This window comes from Leucoraja erinacea, chromosome 5 (genome assembly GCF_028641065.1).
Source record: "Leucoraja erinacea ecotype New England chromosome 5, Leri_hhj_1, whole genome shotgun sequence".
NCBI lineage: Eukaryota > Metazoa > Chordata > Chondrichthyes > Rajiformes > Rajidae > Leucoraja > Leucoraja erinaceus.
The window spans coordinates 49931982-49952306 of record NC_073381.1 but is presented as its reverse complement, the minus strand read 5'-3'; the positions used below and the strand labels follow the sequence as shown (position 1 = coordinate 49952306).

Genomic DNA, 20325 nt, shown 5'->3' with positions numbered 1-20325 from the left:
GATGTAGCACCTCACACTTATCAGCATTAAACTCCATCTGCCATCTTTCAGCCCTCTCTTCCAAATGGCCTAAATCTCACTGTAGACTTTGAAAATGTACTTCATTATCCACAACACCACCTATCTTAGTATCATCTGCATACTTACTAATCCAATTTACCACACCTTCATCCAGATCATGGATGTATATGACAAACAACAGTGGACCCAACACAAATCCTGGAGGCACCCCACTAGTCACTGGCCTCCAACCTGACAAACAGCCATCCACCATTACTCTCTGGCATCTCTCATTCAGCCACTGTTGAATCCACCTTGCTACTCTACCATGAATACCCAACAATTTAACTTTCTTAACCAACCTTCCATGTGGAACCTTGTCAAAGGCCTCACCCTCTTTACCCTCATCAATTTCCCTAGTAACTTCTTCAAAAAATTTAAAAAGATTAGTCAAACATGACCTTCCAGGCACAAATCCATGTTGACTGTTCATAATCAGACCCTGTTTATCCAGATGCTTATATATATTATCTCTAAGTATCCTTTCCATTAATTTGCCCACCACTGACATCAAACTAACAGGTCTATAATTGCTAGGTTTACTCTTAGAACCCTTTTTAAACAATGGAACAACATGCGCAGTACGCCAATCCTCCAGCACCATTCCCGTTTCAAATGACATTTGAAATATTTCTGTCATAGCCCCTGCTATTTCTACACAAACTTCCCTCAATGTCTTAGGGAATATCCTGTCAGGACCTGGAGACTTATCCACTTTTATATTTTTCAAAATCCTGTCAGTACTTCTTCTTTGAATCTCAGTTTCCGTAGCTACTCTACTTGTTTCCCTTACCTCACATAATTCAATATCCTTCTCCTTGGTGAATATCGAAGAAAATAATTTGTTCAATATCTCCCCCATCTCTTTTGGCTGTGCAGATAGCTGTCCACTCTGACTCTCTAATGGACCAATTTTATCCCTTGTTATCCTTTTGCTATTAATGTAGCTGTAGAAACCCTTTGGATTTACTTTCACCTTAATTGCCAAAGCAACCTCATATCTTCTTTTAGCTTTTCTAATTTCTTTAAGATTCTTTTTACATTCTTTATACTCAAGCACCTCATTTACTCCATGCTGCCTATAATTATTGTAGATCTCTCTTTTTCCGAACCGTGCCCAATTTCCCTTGAAAACCATGGCTCTTTCCAATTATTACTCTTTCCTTTCAACCGAACAGGGACAAAAATATTCTGTTCTTAAAATTTCGGCTTTAAATGTCCTCCATTTCTCTTCTCCATCCTTCCCATAAAAAATGTCCCAATTCACTCCTTTTAAATCCTTTCGCATCTCCTCAAAGTTAGCCTTTCTCCAATCAAAAATCTCCCCCACACTAACTCCCCCCCCACACACACTAACCACATGCTTATCCCAATCTGAAGGAAACTTGACACAAACGACCTAAGGACAAAGATGAGTAAGGTGGGTGGCAGCTGAGATCCCATTGTGATGTCATTGTTGGGTGGTGGAATGTTCATGGCAAATGAGATGCCATAGTGATTGGAGGACTGTGAGATGCCATTGTGACATCATAGCTGCAACTCCCAGAAAACAGCAGTCAATGTTCTTCTTCTCATAGTGAGCTTTTTTAAATGTTTAAATGTCAATAACGTGAAATATAACATAAATCTGACCAAAACTTTATACAAACGACCACAGGACAATGGTGGTGAAAATATTTTTGCACTATTGTGTACCGTTTTGATGTAGTTCTTTGACCTCTCTCAATCACATGCACGCAGACAGATGTTCAATCAAGATGAGACTTTTAGTAATATACTAGTCTAAGTGAGACTTGTTGGGTCCCGTTACATCTATGCAATAATCCACCACTCACCTGGAGGCAGCATCAGAGGAAAGTTCTGGAATCTCTTTTTTGTAAAACATTGCGGGGCGGCGTCTGCGTTCCCTGGAGCCAATGAATGAACTCACCGGAGGCAATCAATACTTCCCACATGGGGGGAGGGGGGGCGGGGAGGGCGGAGACGCCGTCGGAGGAAAGCTCTGGGATTTTCTTTGTAAATCGCTGTTCAATCCCACGTGAAAACCCCCAACCAGTTCTGGAAATGAAACTCTCCCCTATTCCCCCTCCCCCCCCCCCCAACCACACACACACACACACACACACGATACCTCCCACACACACGGCACCCCCCCCCCCCCCCACAGACACACTAACCAAGGGAGGGGGACAGAGAGGGAGGGGGCAGACTGATGTAATTTCTACATGGTGAAACCAAAATGTATAAAAATGGCCTTCATTAAAATCTGACAGTGTGCACTTTAACAACATGTGATTTTTTTCTATTACAAATGTCAAATTGTGGAGTACAGAGGCAAATAAATAAATAATGGGTCTTTGTCCCAAACATTGTGGAGGGCACAGTAGCTCTTAGGGCTAATGGAATCAAGGGATATGGGGAGAAAGCAGGAGTGGGATACTGATTTTGGATGATCAGGCATGATCATATTGAATGGCGGTGCTGGCTTGAAGGGACGAATGACCTACTCCTGTATTTGTTTTCTATGTTTCTATTTGTGATAACTACCACTTTGCCTTGTTCCACATAAGTGCTTCCATCATAATGGTGCAGTTACTTCAATGATCTCCATGTAATGCAGAAATAAAACTCAATATCAAAATCTGTTAAGTATCCATGAAACATTGGTAAGTAAAATATTTATTATTCGCTCTTCAGAATCCAAATACACGAGGCATAAGAGTGACAATTCCTGAATGCATTTCTTTCACCTTTTGTTTCATAAATCTTTTATACATCTGAGATACAAAGTGGACATATAGTATATGGAAAAAATATTTACAGTTCACCTATCAGTAGTTTTAGAATTGCCACTAGTAATTGCAGCAGTCCATTTAAGCTTGAAACCTTAAATTCAATTAGACACAGGCATCTTCAGCTTTAACAACAAAGGTAAAATGGGAAACAGACTTAGTGGTTAAAGTTTTTTTTTTTTTTTAATCAGTTCCTATACCATTACATTATTTAACACCTATTGCCAAAATTAAAAATATTAAAGTTTTTTTTCTTTCAGTGCCTTAAGATAATCTGAAGAATTCTAAACAACAGCTGTTGCCTATAACAGCAATAAAGAAGTTGCTCATTTTACCGACAATTTTGATGAGTATTGAAAGTAACGTGTCGATATGCTGATCTATTTCTGATGTAGTTTGCTCACATTGTGCAGAATTTTGTTCTGAAGGGCAGGGGAGAGATGTGTTCCATGAATGCCAGGGGAAATGAATAGATTGAACCCAATTTTAATTACATTAATTGTTATCTCACCCCTGTTCTCTCTGCATCTATTTTTTAACTACTTTATTTTTATATAGCTTTTCAAATAAATCTTAAATAAACACACTTTCTTAAACGTTTTTTTCTAAAAAGGGATATTTTTCAAGCTTAAGCTTGACCATGGATTCTCAGCGATGAGGTACATCTCCAAATCCAATCCATCTCAACTTTCAGATTAAGCAGTGATTTCCTTTGGTAGCCTACCTCTGTAGAATAAGTGATATATCATGTCTGTGTTTGTAACTGCAGTGCGGCAGCATCAAACACATCTTTGAGCACAAGTAGCTTTATGGGAATCCCCATTTGTTTCAGAGGTCTGTTAATTATCCAAAGAGTGCTGCTTGTCAGCCAGCAATTTTAACAAGCATAGTTAGCTTGTCATGTGGCACAGGTTAGTGTATTCCTGATTTTTCTATCTTTGCGCTGTTGTGTATAAATAGAATCTGTTGGAGATCAGTTTCTGGCACATCTTATCTCCTGCTCAGCTGCTGAATTCAGCATTGACTTTGAGGACAGGTTAGCAAAGCTGAGGTAAGGGGTCTGAATACATTCCTTATCTGTCTAGCTGGCTTTATGTCAGCTCTAATTGGTGTGTCCAGCAGAATGTTAAGTAATTTGGGTTTTTTGGTAACTGAAATATCTTTTTTTGAAAAGCATTTAATAATAACATTTGCTCTTAAAATGTATTTAAACTGTCTTTAAATGTTACTGATTATCGTGAACTGTCACGGGCTGGCCAGCTTTATGGATGTGCTCTTGGGATCACAGCTTTGATCAAAGCTAGTGGAGCAATTTATGGGGTGGCTGTTCTAGGAAGGCCTCTAGTTCCATTTGATCCACAAGTTTGCAAATAATAGTTGTGACAATGGAGAGTGAAACATGGGCAAGTCTAGTGCAATCTAGCTCATTTAGTCGTCAGAATTTTAAACACTGCCATAATACCTCAACATTCATATAACAGATAATGCTTGCATTTTATTGCTACCTTAGCTTCATGGAACACCACCATGGACTTAAAATAAATTTGTATTAAGTTGCAATGCAAATATTAACTGCATTATCCTCAAACACACAACCACTGATGATTACAGTAACAAACAAAGTTAGTTAACAACTGGCTGTTCAATTGCATAGTTTTTATAATAGCCAATTTGTATAAAAATCTTAATTACATTTACTGCATTTTTCAGTGATGTATTTTTGATAATATAAAACTATAACCCAACTTTCCCCATACAAAAACTAGCTTCAAATCGGCTTTAAATAACTAACGTGTTTGCTTATCTTTAGAGTCAAGCAACTTCTATAGTTCTGCAGATTCACCGATTGTAGCAAAATTCAATATTTTAAATACAGATGGATAATAAGTTTAAAACTAAATGAATTAGTACACAGGAGCAAACCATAACTTCTGAAAATGTTCCAGCTAAAGCAACTATCATAAATGTAACATTTCACTTTTTTCCTTTCAACATTCCCTCAGTATCATTTTGAAATAAAATGACCTGTCTGAACATACCTACAGCTCTGATAAGTTAATTCAACTTCGACTGATAATTGCCATTACCAAGCATATTTTGCCATGAAGTAATCAAGTACATTGCCTGGTGAAATTACTTAATCTTACTTGATTTTATAGGATCTGTACTTATTATTCCCTGCAAAGTTGTCTCATATTTGGGATACATTTATTTTGGTACGACAGCAGTTGGTTTTTAAACTTGTGAGGCGGAGTAAATCACATTGGCTTTTGTCAATGAAAAATATTTCACTGACCATCATAGCTCTTCACAGTCTTGAAATTAATCTATCAAAGGATCATCATCATCGTCATCCTGTAACTGAAGACGTGCAAATGCACGATGAGGTGATGATGCTCGTTTCTTCAGTAATATTATAAGGCAGGACAGTGTAATCAATATCATTAAGGAGCCAATCACAATTCCAATCACGTCAGGCAGGCCCACACAGGACTCACTGGCCATCATGCATCGCACATTTCTGAAAGTTCCATTGTTGGGCTCTTCCTTCAGTCCTAGGATATGGCACATCAGTGGGTAGACATCAACGCTGTTGATCGAGTCGGTTTTATAAGCCTTTCGAAATACTGGTCCATAAGCTACCAGAAGGGGTTGCATACTCGGTAAAGCATTGTCATAACCATGATCACCCACTGAAAAAAAAAAAAGCAAAATATAAATGATATTTATTTTTTATTCCACAGAATTTGGTGCTTTCAGCACAGTGTCTACCTTATGTTTATATTCCTTTCACTCCTCCCATCTGCTTCATTTAATTCTATCAATATTTCCTTTTCATTGTCGTGTACATATCCAGCTTCTGTTTAATGCATCCATGCAATTCACCTGTTAATCCACATTCTAGTGATGAGATTGTGGAATTCAGTGTAAATGTTTTTCATGGTCAGTAATTAATTAAAAAAAAGGATTTCTTATTTCACAACTTCTAGTGTATAATCCCCACATCCTCTCCATTCCACCAGTGAGTGAAATCACCTCTCTTTATGCTTTAATGTTGCACGTCCTCTATTAGATCACCTTTCAGTCACTTTCAAGGTATGGACCTGGACCCCAAGATCCCTCAGCATATCAATTCAGTTAAAAGTCTTGCCATCAACAGTATACCTTCCCCTTACATTCAACCTCCCAAAGTGCAATATCTCACCTTTACTCGGATTAAACGGCATCTGCTATTTCACCGCTCATTTCTGTAGCTGATTTATATCCCGTTTTATACTTTGACAGCCTTTCCTATTGTCTGCAACTCCAGCAATCTGGGTGTCACTGGCAAACTTACTAACCAACTCATCTAGATTTACATTTACGTATAAGTCATTTATATACATTACAAACACGAGGTCGCAGCACAGATCCATGCAGAACACTATTGGTCACCACAACCACAACCCTGTTTTATATCAGTCAGCCAGTTCTGAATCCATACGACTTGAGTTACTGTGAATTCTGTGCATCTTAATCGTCTAGATCAGTCTACCATTGGGGACTTCAACAAATGCCTTAATAAAATCCACGAGGACAACATCCATAGAGCTACCCCCCATTTATCTTTCTCTCCCCCCCCCCCCCCCCCCCCCCCCACCTCTCTCTTTCTCCCCCCACACACAAGACCGATGTATTCTGCTTAGTCTCAATTCCCTCTCACACACCCGAGGTCCTGTGCGCTCTTTCTCTCACCCCCACAGTCACGCCGAAGTACACCACACTGCCTCTGTGCCTCTCTCTCTCTCTCCCCCCCCCTCCCTCCTACACAGTCAGAGGTCCACCCCGTCTCTGTATCTCTCTCTCCCCTACACACACACACACACAGACTGAGGTACACATTGCCCGTTGTGTGTGTGTGTGTGTCTGCCTCTGTCTCTCTCTCCCACACACACAGTTAAAGGTACTCCACGCTGCCTGTGTGTGTGTGTGTCTCTCTCTCTGTCTCTCTCTCTCTCTCTCTCTCTCTCTCTGTCTCTGTCTCTCTCTCTCTCTCTCTCTGTGTCTTTTTCTCTCTCTGCCTCTCCGTGTGTGTGTGTGTGTGTGTGTGTGTGCGCCTCTGTCTCTCCCTATCACAGTCAGAGTGAGGTACTCCCCCCGCAGTCTCTCTGCCACTCCCCGGGCAGGGTGCATCTGCCTCCCTCAGGCTGCCCAGGCAGTCAGACACGACTCCGGTGGCGGGCTCCATGCACAGCTCCTCCCGGCCGGCTGGGAGCGGCGACGGAGGGCAGGGGGAAGTTGGCCACCAGCGGGGCAGTCTCGGCTCTCCACATCCAACAAGTTGTCAGAGCAAGGCGGCGGCGGCGTGGTGGCCATGCAGTCCGAGTCTCGCTGTAATCCTCTGCCTCCTAGTAATCCACTGCCCCCCAACCTCCCTCCACCTCAACTCACGCCTGGGCACCAAAGCAGCCCAGGAGGCGAACCCTGAGCTCCGTCTCCCAACAATCTGATGTGCACATTCGTCCACATTCAACAATTTCATCTCCCGTCTCCCTGCAGTGTGTAGACCTGGCAGTAAATTGAAATATAGCAAACCTCCGCCCGCTGGTCTTCTAACAATGTGATGTGTGTTTCAAACAAATCAAAAGAATAACTGCTCTGGCACTGGACAGTACGCATTTTCCCTTTGTAGGTCACAACAGATGCGGCCGCGCTGAATTCTATCTTTAAATCAAAGCCGCAGGATGGAGATGTCTTCTTTAACACTGTTGCTTATTAAAACAGACCTTCATTCACGTTTGGCTCAAGAGTAACTCAGGAGATGAACTTGGAACATCGCAGAAATGACAAGTATACGGCAAACTTAGTCAAACCAGTGGGAACTCGGTTACACTCTTGATCATATACTTGGAATCTCGTACACAACCACGAGTCTTTCACGCGGGGTACCTCGTGGGTCAGCTCGCACAGTGAGACAGGGCTTTTACAGCAAATAAATGTCAAAAAGCTTATATCCTGAACTTACAACTTGGGATTGATCCATTCTGAACAATTGTCCATCCTTCATCGGCAACAAGAAGAATGGGTTGAATTCTCGTATTGTGCTTGTAATGAAAACGGTCTGGGATATCTTCTTTCAAATAAACCTTCATGTGTTTATCACATTTTGACAGCAACGTGTATACGTAATGTACATCTGTTGTAAACAAAAAGTGACACAGCTTATTGTAAATCCTGAGCAAAATATTAAAATAGAGAAAAACAACAAATGCCGAGCAAGCCTGCCCATTCCAGAATGGTGTAGGATGGAACTGCAGATGTTGGCTTACACCAAAGATAAGACACAAAAAGCTGGAGTAACTCAGCAGGTCAGGCAGCATCTCTGGAGAAAAGGAAAAGGTGATGTTTCGGGTCAAGACCTGAATCGGGCTTGAAGAGGGGTCTCGACCCAAAACATCACTTATTTCTTTCCTCCAGTGTTGCTGCCTGACCCACTGAGTTACTCCAGGTTTATGTGTCCATTTTCATTCCAGAATGATATTGGTTGTTAAAATGCAATCCACCGTTTACACACTTTTAATTGATCTGTTATACTTTGAAATAATTATGACTCAAGATTCTGCTCCATTATATGGATACAAGTTACAGACAATAGACAAGGTGCAGGAGTAGGCCATTCGGCCCTTCGAGCCATCACCGTAATTCCATGTGATCATGGCTGATCATCCACAATCAGTAACCCGTTCCTGCCTTTTCACCATATCCCCTGACTGCTATCTTTAAGCACCTTATCTAGCTCTCTCTTGAAAGTATCCAGAGAACCGGCCTCCACCACCCTCCGAGGCAGATTTCTGGAATTTACCTCAGAACAGTCCTAGGCATCCCAAATAATGACCACGAAGCTCCATAGGTATGCTATCTTTTCTAGGCCTTTATCTAAATTCCATTCTGCCTGTGTGCATCATGGCCCATGCAAATTCAAATAGGTCTAATCCCAATGCCATTACTTATTTGTCCCAAAAATGTGTTTCCTATGAAATAAGATTTTTCTTTCCTACTTGATTCCTTCACAATGGTGTTTACTTCCACAACCATCCTATCCCCATAACAATTTTATTCTAAAGATCATATTCCTGAGTTCCTTGCACTGGCACTCCAAACAGAACCTCTTGCTTGGTGCATTTTCTGTTATTTCCCAAATATGGACCACAATGACTCCCTCAAGCTCTAGTTTCCCCCCATATTCCAAGGCATGCAGATTTGTGGGTTAATTAGCTTCTGTAAATTGTTCCTAGTGTGTAGGATAGAACTAGTGGGTGATTTCTTGTTGATATGGACGATGAGCCAAAGGGCCTGTTACCACACTGTATCTCTAAACTTTACTAAAAACTAAACAAGCAGATAGTTTTGGATAAAGACAATGTGGGCCCATGAGTTAAAATTCTAAATTGGGACAAAGCCAACTTTAATGGTATTAGACAAGAACTCGCTCAAGTTGACAGAAGCAGGTTGTTTGCAGGAAAAGGAATGTTTGGAAAGTGGGATCTTTAAAAGTCTGATGACAGGAGTTCTGGGCAAACGCAAGGAAGCTTGGAGGACAATAGAAATGGAGGCTCTGGTCAAGAAAAAAAAAAAAAAAAGAGATATGGGACAAGGTGGTGGGTTGTTTTTCGGACTGTAAGCCTGTGGCTCGTAATGTGCCTCATAGCAAATATGGTCGTCAAAAATTGCAGCATGATCTTGATCAGTTGGGCAGATGGGCTGAGGAATGGTTGATGGGAGTTTAATACAACAAAGTGTGAGGTGTTGCATTTTGAAAAGTCTAACCAGGGCAAGACCTACACAGTTAATGGCAGGGCTCTGCAGAGGGTTGTAGATCAGAAGGATATAGGAGTGCAGGTATATAGTTCCTTAAAAGTGGTGTCACAGGTAGATAGGGTGGTCAAGAAGGCATTAAGCACATTGGCCTTCATCAGTCAGGGTATTGAGTATAGAAGTTGGGATGTTATGTACTAGACACTGGTGAGACCACAGTTGGAGTATTATGCCAGTCTGCTACTTGAAAGATATTGTTAAGCTGGAAAGAGTGCAGAGTGGTTTACAAGGATGCTGCCTGGACTTACGGCGAGTTATGGAGAGAGGTTAGGCAGGCTAGGGCGACGTATTCCTTGGCGTATGAGGATAAGAGGTGATCTTATAGAGGTGTACAAGATCATGAGGGGAATAATAAAGGTTTCAAAGGTCTTTTATTGTCACGTGTACCAATTAAGGTACAGTAAAACACGATTACCATACAGCCACATTAAAAAAAAGCTACAAGACACAAAGTTAACATAAACATCCACCGAAGCGGATTCCCATATTCCTCAATGTGATGGAAGGCAACAAAGTCTAATCTTCTTTCCTCTTTAGGATCGATGCACACAGTTTTTTCTCGGCAGAGTAGGGGAATAAAGTATCAGAGGACATGTTTAAGATGAGGAGTGAAAGATATAATAGAAATCTGAAGAACAACCTTTTCACAAAGAAGGTGATGGGTATAAGGAATGAGGATGTGGTTGAGACAGAAACTATGGCAACATTTAAAAGACATTTGGACAGGTACATGGATAGCAAAGGTTTAGAGAGACACGGGACGAACACAGGCAAGTGGGATTGGTGTAGATGGGGCACCTAGGGACGGCATTGGGCAAGCTGGGATGAAGGCCCTGTTTCCATGCTGTATGACTAATTATCCAGAGTACTGGATGTTAATTGTATTAATACTCCAACACACTTTTAACTCGCTTTAAAAAAAATGACTGTCAATGTCTGTTATCATTGTATGGATGCAAATTGCTGTGAAATTCAAATAAAAAGATTTAAATTAAAAAAAAAAAAAAAAAAACTTACAAATTAAAACAGTAAATTGTCCAGTGATTCCGCCACGTTTAGAGAGAGAGCAGGAACTGTGCCCAAAATGTATGGGGTCTGTTGAATTGGAAAACCATTCTATAATGTGATCAACTCTCGTTCTGAATTGAACACTGTGGTTATAGTTCAAGTAATAGGATGGGGGTGTATTTTGTATAGGCACATCCGATGCCAAACCATCAGGATGTCCAAATGATTGGATAATGGATTATCAGAATTTATTTGACTTGGGGTTCCCTTTATTCTGTATATTATCAGCTATTATTTTGATACTGCCATCCACCCCAGCCAGACAGTGTGCAGATAACTCTCTCCATTACATCTGGTGTGCATCTAACACAATTTAGTTTAAAGGCTGAACTGGAGATTTGGAAGCTGAAAAATCCATTTCAGAAGCATCCATTTGAGGCATTATCCACAAACATTCACATACTGTAGATCAATTAAAATAATTCTACAAGGCCAATTCCTTGCCCCTCTCCATTGAATGACCACTCTTGAAGGCCACTGTGTGCAAAAATTATATCAGCAAATATTATTTGTTTAAACACCATACAAATAACAGTCAGTCACCAATAACAGATGCCATTATGTTTCCATGATGAAAAGACCACTAATAATCAATGGTATGTGCCAGTGTCATTGTGCAAATTATTGTATGGATATGATTCTGCTTCCTTAAGCCTCCTGTGTATTTACATAAAAGAATAATTGAAATATTATCTAAATTCTTTGCAATACTATTTAAATAATATGTGCACTAAAATAGTAAGATTAAACGAGAACTTACCAGTTTGAAGTTTGATCTTGATTTTATGAGGAGTTACGATGAGCGATTATGTGAAGAAGGGCCGTCCATCTGCGTGCGCGTCAATCTTCAAAGCAGCGGTGTTAAATCACAGATAAAAAAGTAGACCTGAGAATAGTAAGATTGTGAAGAAACTAGAACTTACCATGTGACCTTGATAGTATGAGGGTGGGAGCGGTGGGCACGTAATCGATCATCGTAACTCCTCATGAAATCAAGATCAAACTTCAAACTGGTAAGTTCTTGTTTAATCTTACTATTTTACTTCGGAGTCACGTGAGTGACTACGTGAAGAATTCAAAGCTCTGTGATTTCACGCCGGTTACGAATCCAGGCGTCACACACTGAATGGATTGACCATGGATGAGAGTTATTATTAAAGCATTCAGTCATAACGTAGTTAAGTAAAGACACTGATGCTTTAAAGAAAATATATATATGTTTTAAATAGTTTCCCCTCCCAACCTGGGGGAAAACTAGGTAACAGAACTTAAAATGGTACGAGCAAACACCCCTGGTCCGGTTATGGGTTTGTTATAAAACCGTTGGAATGTTCTTTCGTTTGCCCATCCTGCAGCCACTAGGATGTCATCAAGGGGTACGTCCATCGTTCTTGCTGCCGACGCAGATGCATCCCTGGTGGAGTGGGATTTGAAGATATGAGTGTTTACTCCTGCTACCGCCAGTACCTCCTTTAACCATCTGGAGATAGTTTGAGTTGACACATTCTGGTGTGGTTTTTTTGTGGCTGATGAGGACTGATTGTTCTGTGCCTCTGAGGTTCTCCATAACTCTCAGATAGTGGTGTAAGTATGTCACCCCACACAACCGTTGGTCCTCTGGATATGCCAAGAACTGGATCTTCATCCCTGGCCTGCTCTGTTTGATCAGGTCCCTGATAACAAATGTTATATTGTTCATATGGTGGTCATGTAGTCCAGTCGTAGCTTTTGTAGTGTCTGGACTCTTTGGGCTGTTACTAGTGCCATCAGCATAACCACCTTCAGGGTTAGTTTAGACAATGATAAGGCCATAGGTGGTCCACACTGACGAAGCAGGGTTAGTACCACGCTCACATCCCATGTGTCTGTGTACCTTGGCCTTGGAGGTATTGAATTGTAAATTCTCTTCATAAACTTTGTTACAAAGGGGTGCGTTCCTATCGGCCCGTGCCCAGCCTCCAGTGTCAGATAGGGGGAGAGTGCACATCTGGCACTATTGATTGCGCTATAACTTAGTTTGTAGTCATAGTACAGGGCTGATAGGAACGCCAAGACATCCGTAATCCGAACAGTGTTGTATGTTATATTATTGGCATAGCAGAACGTTTCCCACTTCTTTATATTAGTGGCGTACTGTTTTTTAGTACTGTCCCTCCATGCCTTTGTGATGACATCCACAGTTTGTTCGGACAGTCCAATACCTTGAAATGGCCTCCTCAGAATCTGCAAACCAACAAATTAATACGGTCAAATAGTGGATGATTGCTCCCTGTAACTGGGTTTACTAGGAGGTCCCTCCTCTTGGGTACAACCATTAATGGCTGGATTATGATTCCCCAAATTTTCAGGAACCAGGCTTGTGTAGGCCAATCTGGTACTACCAAAATGCCTGTGGCTTTGTCTTGCTTGATTTTAGTCAAGCATCGGTTTATGAGGCAAAATGGCAGAAAGGCATACATAAACATTCCTCCCCAGTTTAGGGAGAAAGCATCCACTGCCTCTGCTCCTGGATTCGGCTCCCAGGACACATATCTGGGTAACTGATGGTTTAATCTAGATGCAAACAGATTCAAATCTGGAGTGCCAAATCGTGTAGTTGTTTCGTTAAACACTGCACGATTCAACATCCACTCCGTGTTATCATTAAATATTCGTGACCTAGCATCTGCCACCGTGTTATATCTACCTGGTAGATATACCGCCGTAACCCAAATATCCCTCTCGATACACCAGTGCCAAATGAGGTTTGATAATCTGTCACAGGATACAGATTTTACACCACCCGTATGATTGATTTATGCCACCGCTGTTGTGTTATCAATCTGAATTTCAACATGTACATGTTGCATGTTGCTACAGAAAGCCTTGAGCCCATATTGTGCCCTCAACAATTCCAGGTAATTGATTCCATACTGTTGGAAAATCGCAGACTCCTGCTCATTCCATCTGCCCCCACAGCTCTTGAATGTGTTAGTAGCTGTTAAACTTCAAATATCTCCTGTACTCTTTGTGAATAGACACCGAATAGTATGCATATTTGAGGTTGATGCATGCCATGTAACCATTTTTGGAAACCAGCTGAGTTGCTGTTCCAAAATTGTCCATTTTAAAGTGTTTATATTGCACATATGTATTGAGTTCCGAAAGACCCAGAATGATGCGGACCCCTCCATCTTTTTTCTCTTTTGAGAATATATTGGATATGAATTGGTGAGGTTCTGTATGCGACCTCTCAATGACATTTTTGTCAGATAAATTTTCAATTTCTTCCTGTATATCCATGGTTTCTTGTTGGGAGAAAACATATGTGCAAATATTAGAGTGTTGTGGGTGGTGATGAATTCAAAATGAACTCAATTTTGAACCCTTCTATACTGTGCAGTACAAACGGATCCGTAGTAACCCAACACCATTCTCTCAAGAAATATTTTAACCTTCCTCCCACCTGTATATGAGGTTTGTGTGGAGTGTTCCCTAAGGAACTGATTTGACTTGCCTCTGCTGTTACTGGCAGTATGGCGCTGGTTTTCGTTCACGAGGTTTGGGGGGTTGAGCTGGTGGTTGCTCTCTCCTCAGGCCCCAGTCGGCTGTCGGCCGGCTGGGGCCTGCCCCTAAAAAGGACCTTGACTCCGGTGTGGGTCTTCCTCCAGTGCCTGGCTCTCTAGGCATGAAATGGCGAGAGCTATAAGGGTGCAATCTTGTCGATGGACCCTTAGGGGTAACCTGACCTTTGGTTATGAGGCGCATGGTCTTTGCCTCGTCATCCAGATCCCGTACCTGTCTCGGCAGGTCTTCTCCGAACAGGTAGTTTGCGAGCTGGATGTTGCTGGCTTTACAGGTACATCCAGGGCTGCGAACTTCGAGTTGATTGCTGGTTTAAATGCATTCTTCCGAATACAATTTATCTCGAAGCGGGCATTGCACAATAGTGCCATAGTGTCCTGTTCCCGGTCAGTGGGGAGTCCTCCTTCCACTCCTCCTGCAAATGAAGTAATACCAGACCCCAGTAGGTTTAGTACCTTCTGGAAATTTAACTCGTGGTTCCGGATGATAGGCCCAATTTGTCCCCAGATGACATGGTTCACTGCTTGGACCTTCAGGGAAACACAGTAGCTGGTGGTTGGTTCATGGTTTCTTCCATGGCCAGTTCTTTGAGTGGGTGGGATGCTATGTAATTGATGTTACTCACCAGGTCTACATCCAGGGGAGCACCCAGTGGTGTAGTAATAGCAAACCTGGATGATTGCAGAGGTATTTCTTCTGCTCTTCCCTGGGAATGTTCCCCCGTTGTGCTTCCGTACTCCGATTCAGAGTAGTTTCCTCCATATGTACTTCCCCCTCCAGTGGGGAAGACATTGTGCTGCCCCATGTGCGAGGCTCCTGGCACGGTCTGCTGAGGAGACCTGTGCTGAGTCCGCTCCCTCCTTCGGAGCATATAATTGTGGAGCAACTTCTCCACGTTGCTCCATAGGGGAGAGTCGTCCTCGGACGCTTCCCGTTGAGGGAGGGTATCTCTCTTCCCCGGACTCATCCGAGTCTACGGGTCTTACAGATTTATGGGTGGCTTTACGCCCCGCCGGGACCACCACGGTGCTCTCCTCCCGCACCAAGTCTGCTGCTGCTGGTTCTGCTGCCGGCGGTAATGTTGGTGAAAACGACCGTCGCCTGCTACTGGCAATGCTGCTGTCTTCGGCAGCCGATTTCCCCGCGGACTGTCTCTTCGACATCTGGGCTCTGAAACACAAGAATTTCAAGCCCGAACAGAAAGCGCAGATAAGTAGTTCAACTTTCCTTACCTGCCGCCTTTTTTAAATCCCAACGGCTGAGAGGACACAGTGCCTCTCCGGTCCGTTGTGCGTGTTGCATTTAGACGTAATGGCGCGCACGCAGACGGACGGCCCTTCTTCACGTAGTCACTCATGTGACTCCGAAGTAAAATTAAGTTAAAGATCATTACATAATTTCCATTCTTATATGGACACTTTTCAAAATGGTATCTGTAATAACAGTATGTCTATAAATTTGATTTCTTCCTGCTATTTCTATATCTGATGACATTTATAATTTTTGATTAGTGTTCTCAAAATTAATTTTCTGCTTTCATTCAAAAACGAGGTTGAATAAATTTTATCCAAATGTCTCTCCCAGATGTGATAAATGTTTGTTTCAAAACGCTAATATAACACATTCATTTGTAGTTTTTAAGAAGGAACTGCAGATGCTGGAGAATCGAAGGTACACAAAAAAGCTGGAGAAACTCAGCGGGTGCAGCAGCATCTATGGAGCGAGGGCGAAGAAGGGTTTTGTGTTATTTCAGTCATTCAGACTGAAGAAGGGTTTCGGCCTGAAACGTTGCTTATTTCCTTCGCTCCATAGATGCTGCTGCACCCGCTGAGTTTCTCCAGCTTTTTTGTGTACATTCATTTGTAGGATGTACAAAGTTGAATAAATTTTGGACCGATATATTTGATATATTTACAAAGCTTTTCAAGTCAAGAATAGAACCTAAAACGGAATGGATTATATTTGGAATAATAGTAGAAGATATCAATTTAAATAAAGACCAAAACGTTTTTTTAAATTATGGGTTAATAATTGGAAAGAAATTGACACTTAAATTTTGGAAAAATACAACCATACCAACTGTTAAAATGTGGATTAGGAATATGATGGACATAGCACGCCTTGAAGAAATGAGACACCGACTAATAGATAAATATGACCAATTCTTAAGGAGTTGGTCTCCTTTCATCGACTTTTTGGAATCATGTGATGCAGCGGTACCGTAAAGATTGCTGATTTCAGTTCATGCCGTGGATAGATCTACATCTCCGAATAAAGATTTGAAAATTTCTCTTTTAAGGGGCCTTCTCTCCTATTTCTACTTTCCACTTTTTCTTTTTTTTTTTTATATACACACTTCACGTTTTTCAATTCTCTACCATCTATTTTTCCTCTTGTTCCCCTTTCTATTGTTTTATTTTTCTTGTCTTGCTTACTTCCTTCTCAAAACATAAAACTAGAGGTTGTACATAGAATGGATTACGGTATGACATAGTTGGCACCTAAAATTAGGTTCCACTGTACTGTTTTGTACTGTATTAACTTCTAATAAAATAAACAAAACAAAAAAAACAAAAAACAAAAATAATAATTTTTTGCTATAGTAACATTAATTTTGGTTAGTCTCATTTTGACCTAAAACTTTCTAAAAAGGAAGAGTCGTTAAGAATATGGAGTTTAACCACTTGTAACTAAATTCACATTCTAACATGAAATAACAACGTTGTTATTGTAGCTGACCAGTCATTGTCATTGTACAGTTGTTACTACTTACTTTCAATGGGCAATATAGCTGTCACTGGAGAATAGGTTATCCGAGTGTAATTATCACGTCCAATGCAATTATCCAGTCGTATAACTTTCTTCTCAGAACACTGTGCCATCCCATGATCACTGGTGATAATTAAATTGACTATGTTCGACAGTCCAAATTTTTGAAGTTGATCCATTAAATAGCCAATGTTATCATCCACTTTCTTCAATGTTTTGTTTATTTCTTCACTGTCGGGTCCATGACGATGTCCAGTGGAATCAGGCTCCTCCCAGTATAATGTACCAAAATTCATGGGGTCTGGAGAATTGGAAAACCATTCTATAATGTGATCAACTCTCGTTCTGAATGGAACACTGTGGTTATAGTTCAAGTAATAGGATGGGGTTGTATTTTGTATAGGCACATCAGTACCAGGCCACATTGCTCCACCACTCTTGTGACCTTGTCGCTGATTAGTTACCCATATTGGAGTGGCCTCATTCCACCAAAATTTATCTTTATCTGAAAAGGTTGAAAATGTCTTATTGGTGGCTGCGTCATACATGCTATTGTCTACAATACCATGACTTTCTGCATAACGTCCTGTGACAATGGAATAGTGATTTGGGAAGGTTTTGGTAACAAACACATTTTTCACATGCTTGACAAGGGCTCCATCAGAGATCATCTTCTGAAGATTAGGAAATGCATAACGTTCAAGGTAATCGGCTCTGAACCCATCAAAAGACACAAGCAGTAATCTAGCATTGGAGGTGTTTGTTGCATTATTGCAGAGACTCTCAAGGAATCCAGATACAAAAAGCACGAAATAAACCCAGAAGTTCGACATTGCAGGATTATTTTCTCAAAGCTTCCACTGCCTTGATCTTCTGTGAGGCCAACTTTCTATAATGAAATATAAGAAAGTCATTAAATGGTACATTTGTTTATGATAAAAATGACTGCCAAAACTATATCTATATATATATCTATATATATCTATATATATATATCATGAAATAAATATGAGAACATGATTCCAGGGTCATAAAAGCTTGACATTTATGTTCCAGTTGGCATTTGGAAGATCATTTACCAGTAAAAGAGCAGTAAAGACAAGATATCTGTTAGTATCACACTGTATGTGATGGTGGCACTGAAGCACCTTCTTGAACTGTTGCAGTCCTTCAGTAAAGAGTAAGAATTTTGAAGCAAGGTTTTCAGTGTAGGATACAGACTATTTTCTAGGAATGCAGCCCCCTCCCCCACCCCTCATACAGGCATCAGAACAAGAGAAATTTATAAAAAATAAGGATAGGAAATATTGAAAAGACTAAAATAAAAGATAACTAGAGAAATTGAATAGAATCTATTCAAAAAAATTAAAATGGTCAATTTGTGAGAAATGCTCACAAGGAACTTTGGCCAACAGCTTCCCTATGGTGCCACAAATCTGGCATATCAACATCCCATCTTGACCACTTCCTGTTTGCAATGCATATTGATTTTAGGAAAAACGCTACCACTTACGGCTGTGATTTTTGGCCATCTTACTCAGAGTCCCCCTTCGCTGCACAGGACAAGAGGATTTTTCCCATCAATGAAAAATAAGAGTTATTAGTGTTTAAAAAATGTCGAGTCTCTCTCTCCTGTCAATCACTGCCATGAAGGCCACGCCCCTTCCAGTGGGAAGGGGAGGGACTATAAAACCCGGAAGTGTGGGCATGGCTCAATCTTGGCAAGATAGGGGAGGAAGAGGTCACCTTGGTGGCCTTGCACCCTGCTCGAAATGGTAGGAAACTGCTTTTGAATTTAGTGGCCTTGCACCCTGCTTGAAATAGTAGGAAACTTCATTTGAATTTGGTGGCCAGCACTCTGCTTGAAATGTAATTTCAAGGAATAGCTGCGAGTCAACTGCCAGCCCACCAGCCGTGAGTGAGTGAGCTGCCAGCAGACCAGGCTTTAGAGATGATAAACAAATTGCTTTTCAGAATATATGGGTAATATTTAAAACTGGAACGCCAGCTCAGGTCTTGGCTGAAGCAAGCCATAACGCAAGTTGGGAAAAGCTGTGAAAGCTGAGCTGAGTAATCAGGAAACAGCTGGAGAACCTCCAAAAGACCTGCCAGAAATAGACAAGTGGAAGAGATGTTGTTGCCAACACAGCTCCAACTGCAGGAAAGTGGTGTTGTGTCATCGGCAGTGCTGCTGCTGCCGCTCACAGGTCCAGGAATCCAGGTTTGATTCTGACTTTGGCTGCTCTCTATGTGGAATTTGTATGTTCTCCGTGTGTCTACAATTCCTCAGAGTAATCTGGATTGCTCTCACGTCACAAAGATATTAAGGAGGTAAATTGGCTACTGTAAATTTCTCCAATATTGTTGGGCAGCAGCAGAATAACCCGAATGGAAAGGGACAGGGGTGAGGGATGGTGTGGGCAGATGGGCATTTAGGCTTTTAGAATGGCTTGCAGGGAGATGTGGGGGAATGGACGGCTCTCAATATGCTGGTATTTCCATACTTATGATATACAAGGCAAACATTTCACCCATGCGTTCACACAACTCACAGAGCAATTCCATTACTACACAAATTGTACTTGTATCCTAGTCTCCCCAGCACATTCCCATCATCAAATTTCATCTCCTGCTCTAAATTCACCTAGGTTTGGGGGGTTTAGAGTGGACTGGTAACCTTTAAACCTGTGTGTGTCTTTGGAATAGACGATGGGCTGAAAGACCATTCCATGCTGAAAGGAAACATGTAATGGGTGGTAAGTGCAGAGCTACTGTGCAACACCTTTACTGTGCAAAGCTTTTAGGTTGTTTATTCCGTGTGTTCTGAAATGGTTTCCTTCTTTAGTTAAACAAACAATAGACAATAGGTGCAGGAGTAGGCCATTTGGCCCTTCCAGTCCCCGTTCCTGCCTTCTCCCCATATCCCCTGACTCCGCTATCGTTAAGAGCCCTATCAAGCTCTCTCTTGAAAGCCTCCAGTGAACTGGCCTCCACCGCCCTCTGAGGCAGAGAATTCCAGACGCACAACTCTCTGTGTGAAAAAGTGTTTCCACATCTCCGTTCTAAACGGCTTACTCCTTATTCTTAAACTGTGGCCCCTGGTTCTAGACCTCCCCAACATCAAGAACATGTTTCCTGACTCTAGCGTGTCCAAACCCTTAATAATCTTATATGTTTCAATAAGATGCAAGCCCAGCCGCTCCATTCTCTCAGCATA

The 20325-nt window shown here is 41.4% G+C and overlaps 1 protein-coding gene across 1 annotated transcript in view; it reads right to left on the bottom strand.

Moving 5' to 3' along the window:
• Positions 1-2709: 2709 nt before the first annotated feature.
• enpp4 (ectonucleotide pyrophosphatase/phosphodiesterase 4) overlaps positions 2710-20325 on the bottom strand; it is a 29707-nt gene continuing 12091 nt past the window's right edge. Inside the window, exons 2-4 of the mRNA XM_055635562.1 lie at positions 17113-17997; positions 7858-8028; positions 2710-5545 (exon numbers count right to left, since the gene is read on the bottom strand). Coding sequence (XP_055491537.1) covers positions 5175-5545; positions 7858-8028; positions 17113-17941 — 1371 coding nt within the window. The 5' untranslated portion in view covers positions 17942-17997 and the 3' untranslated portion in view covers positions 2710-5174. The remainder of the gene's footprint in view (positions 5546-7857; positions 8029-17112; positions 17998-20325) is intronic.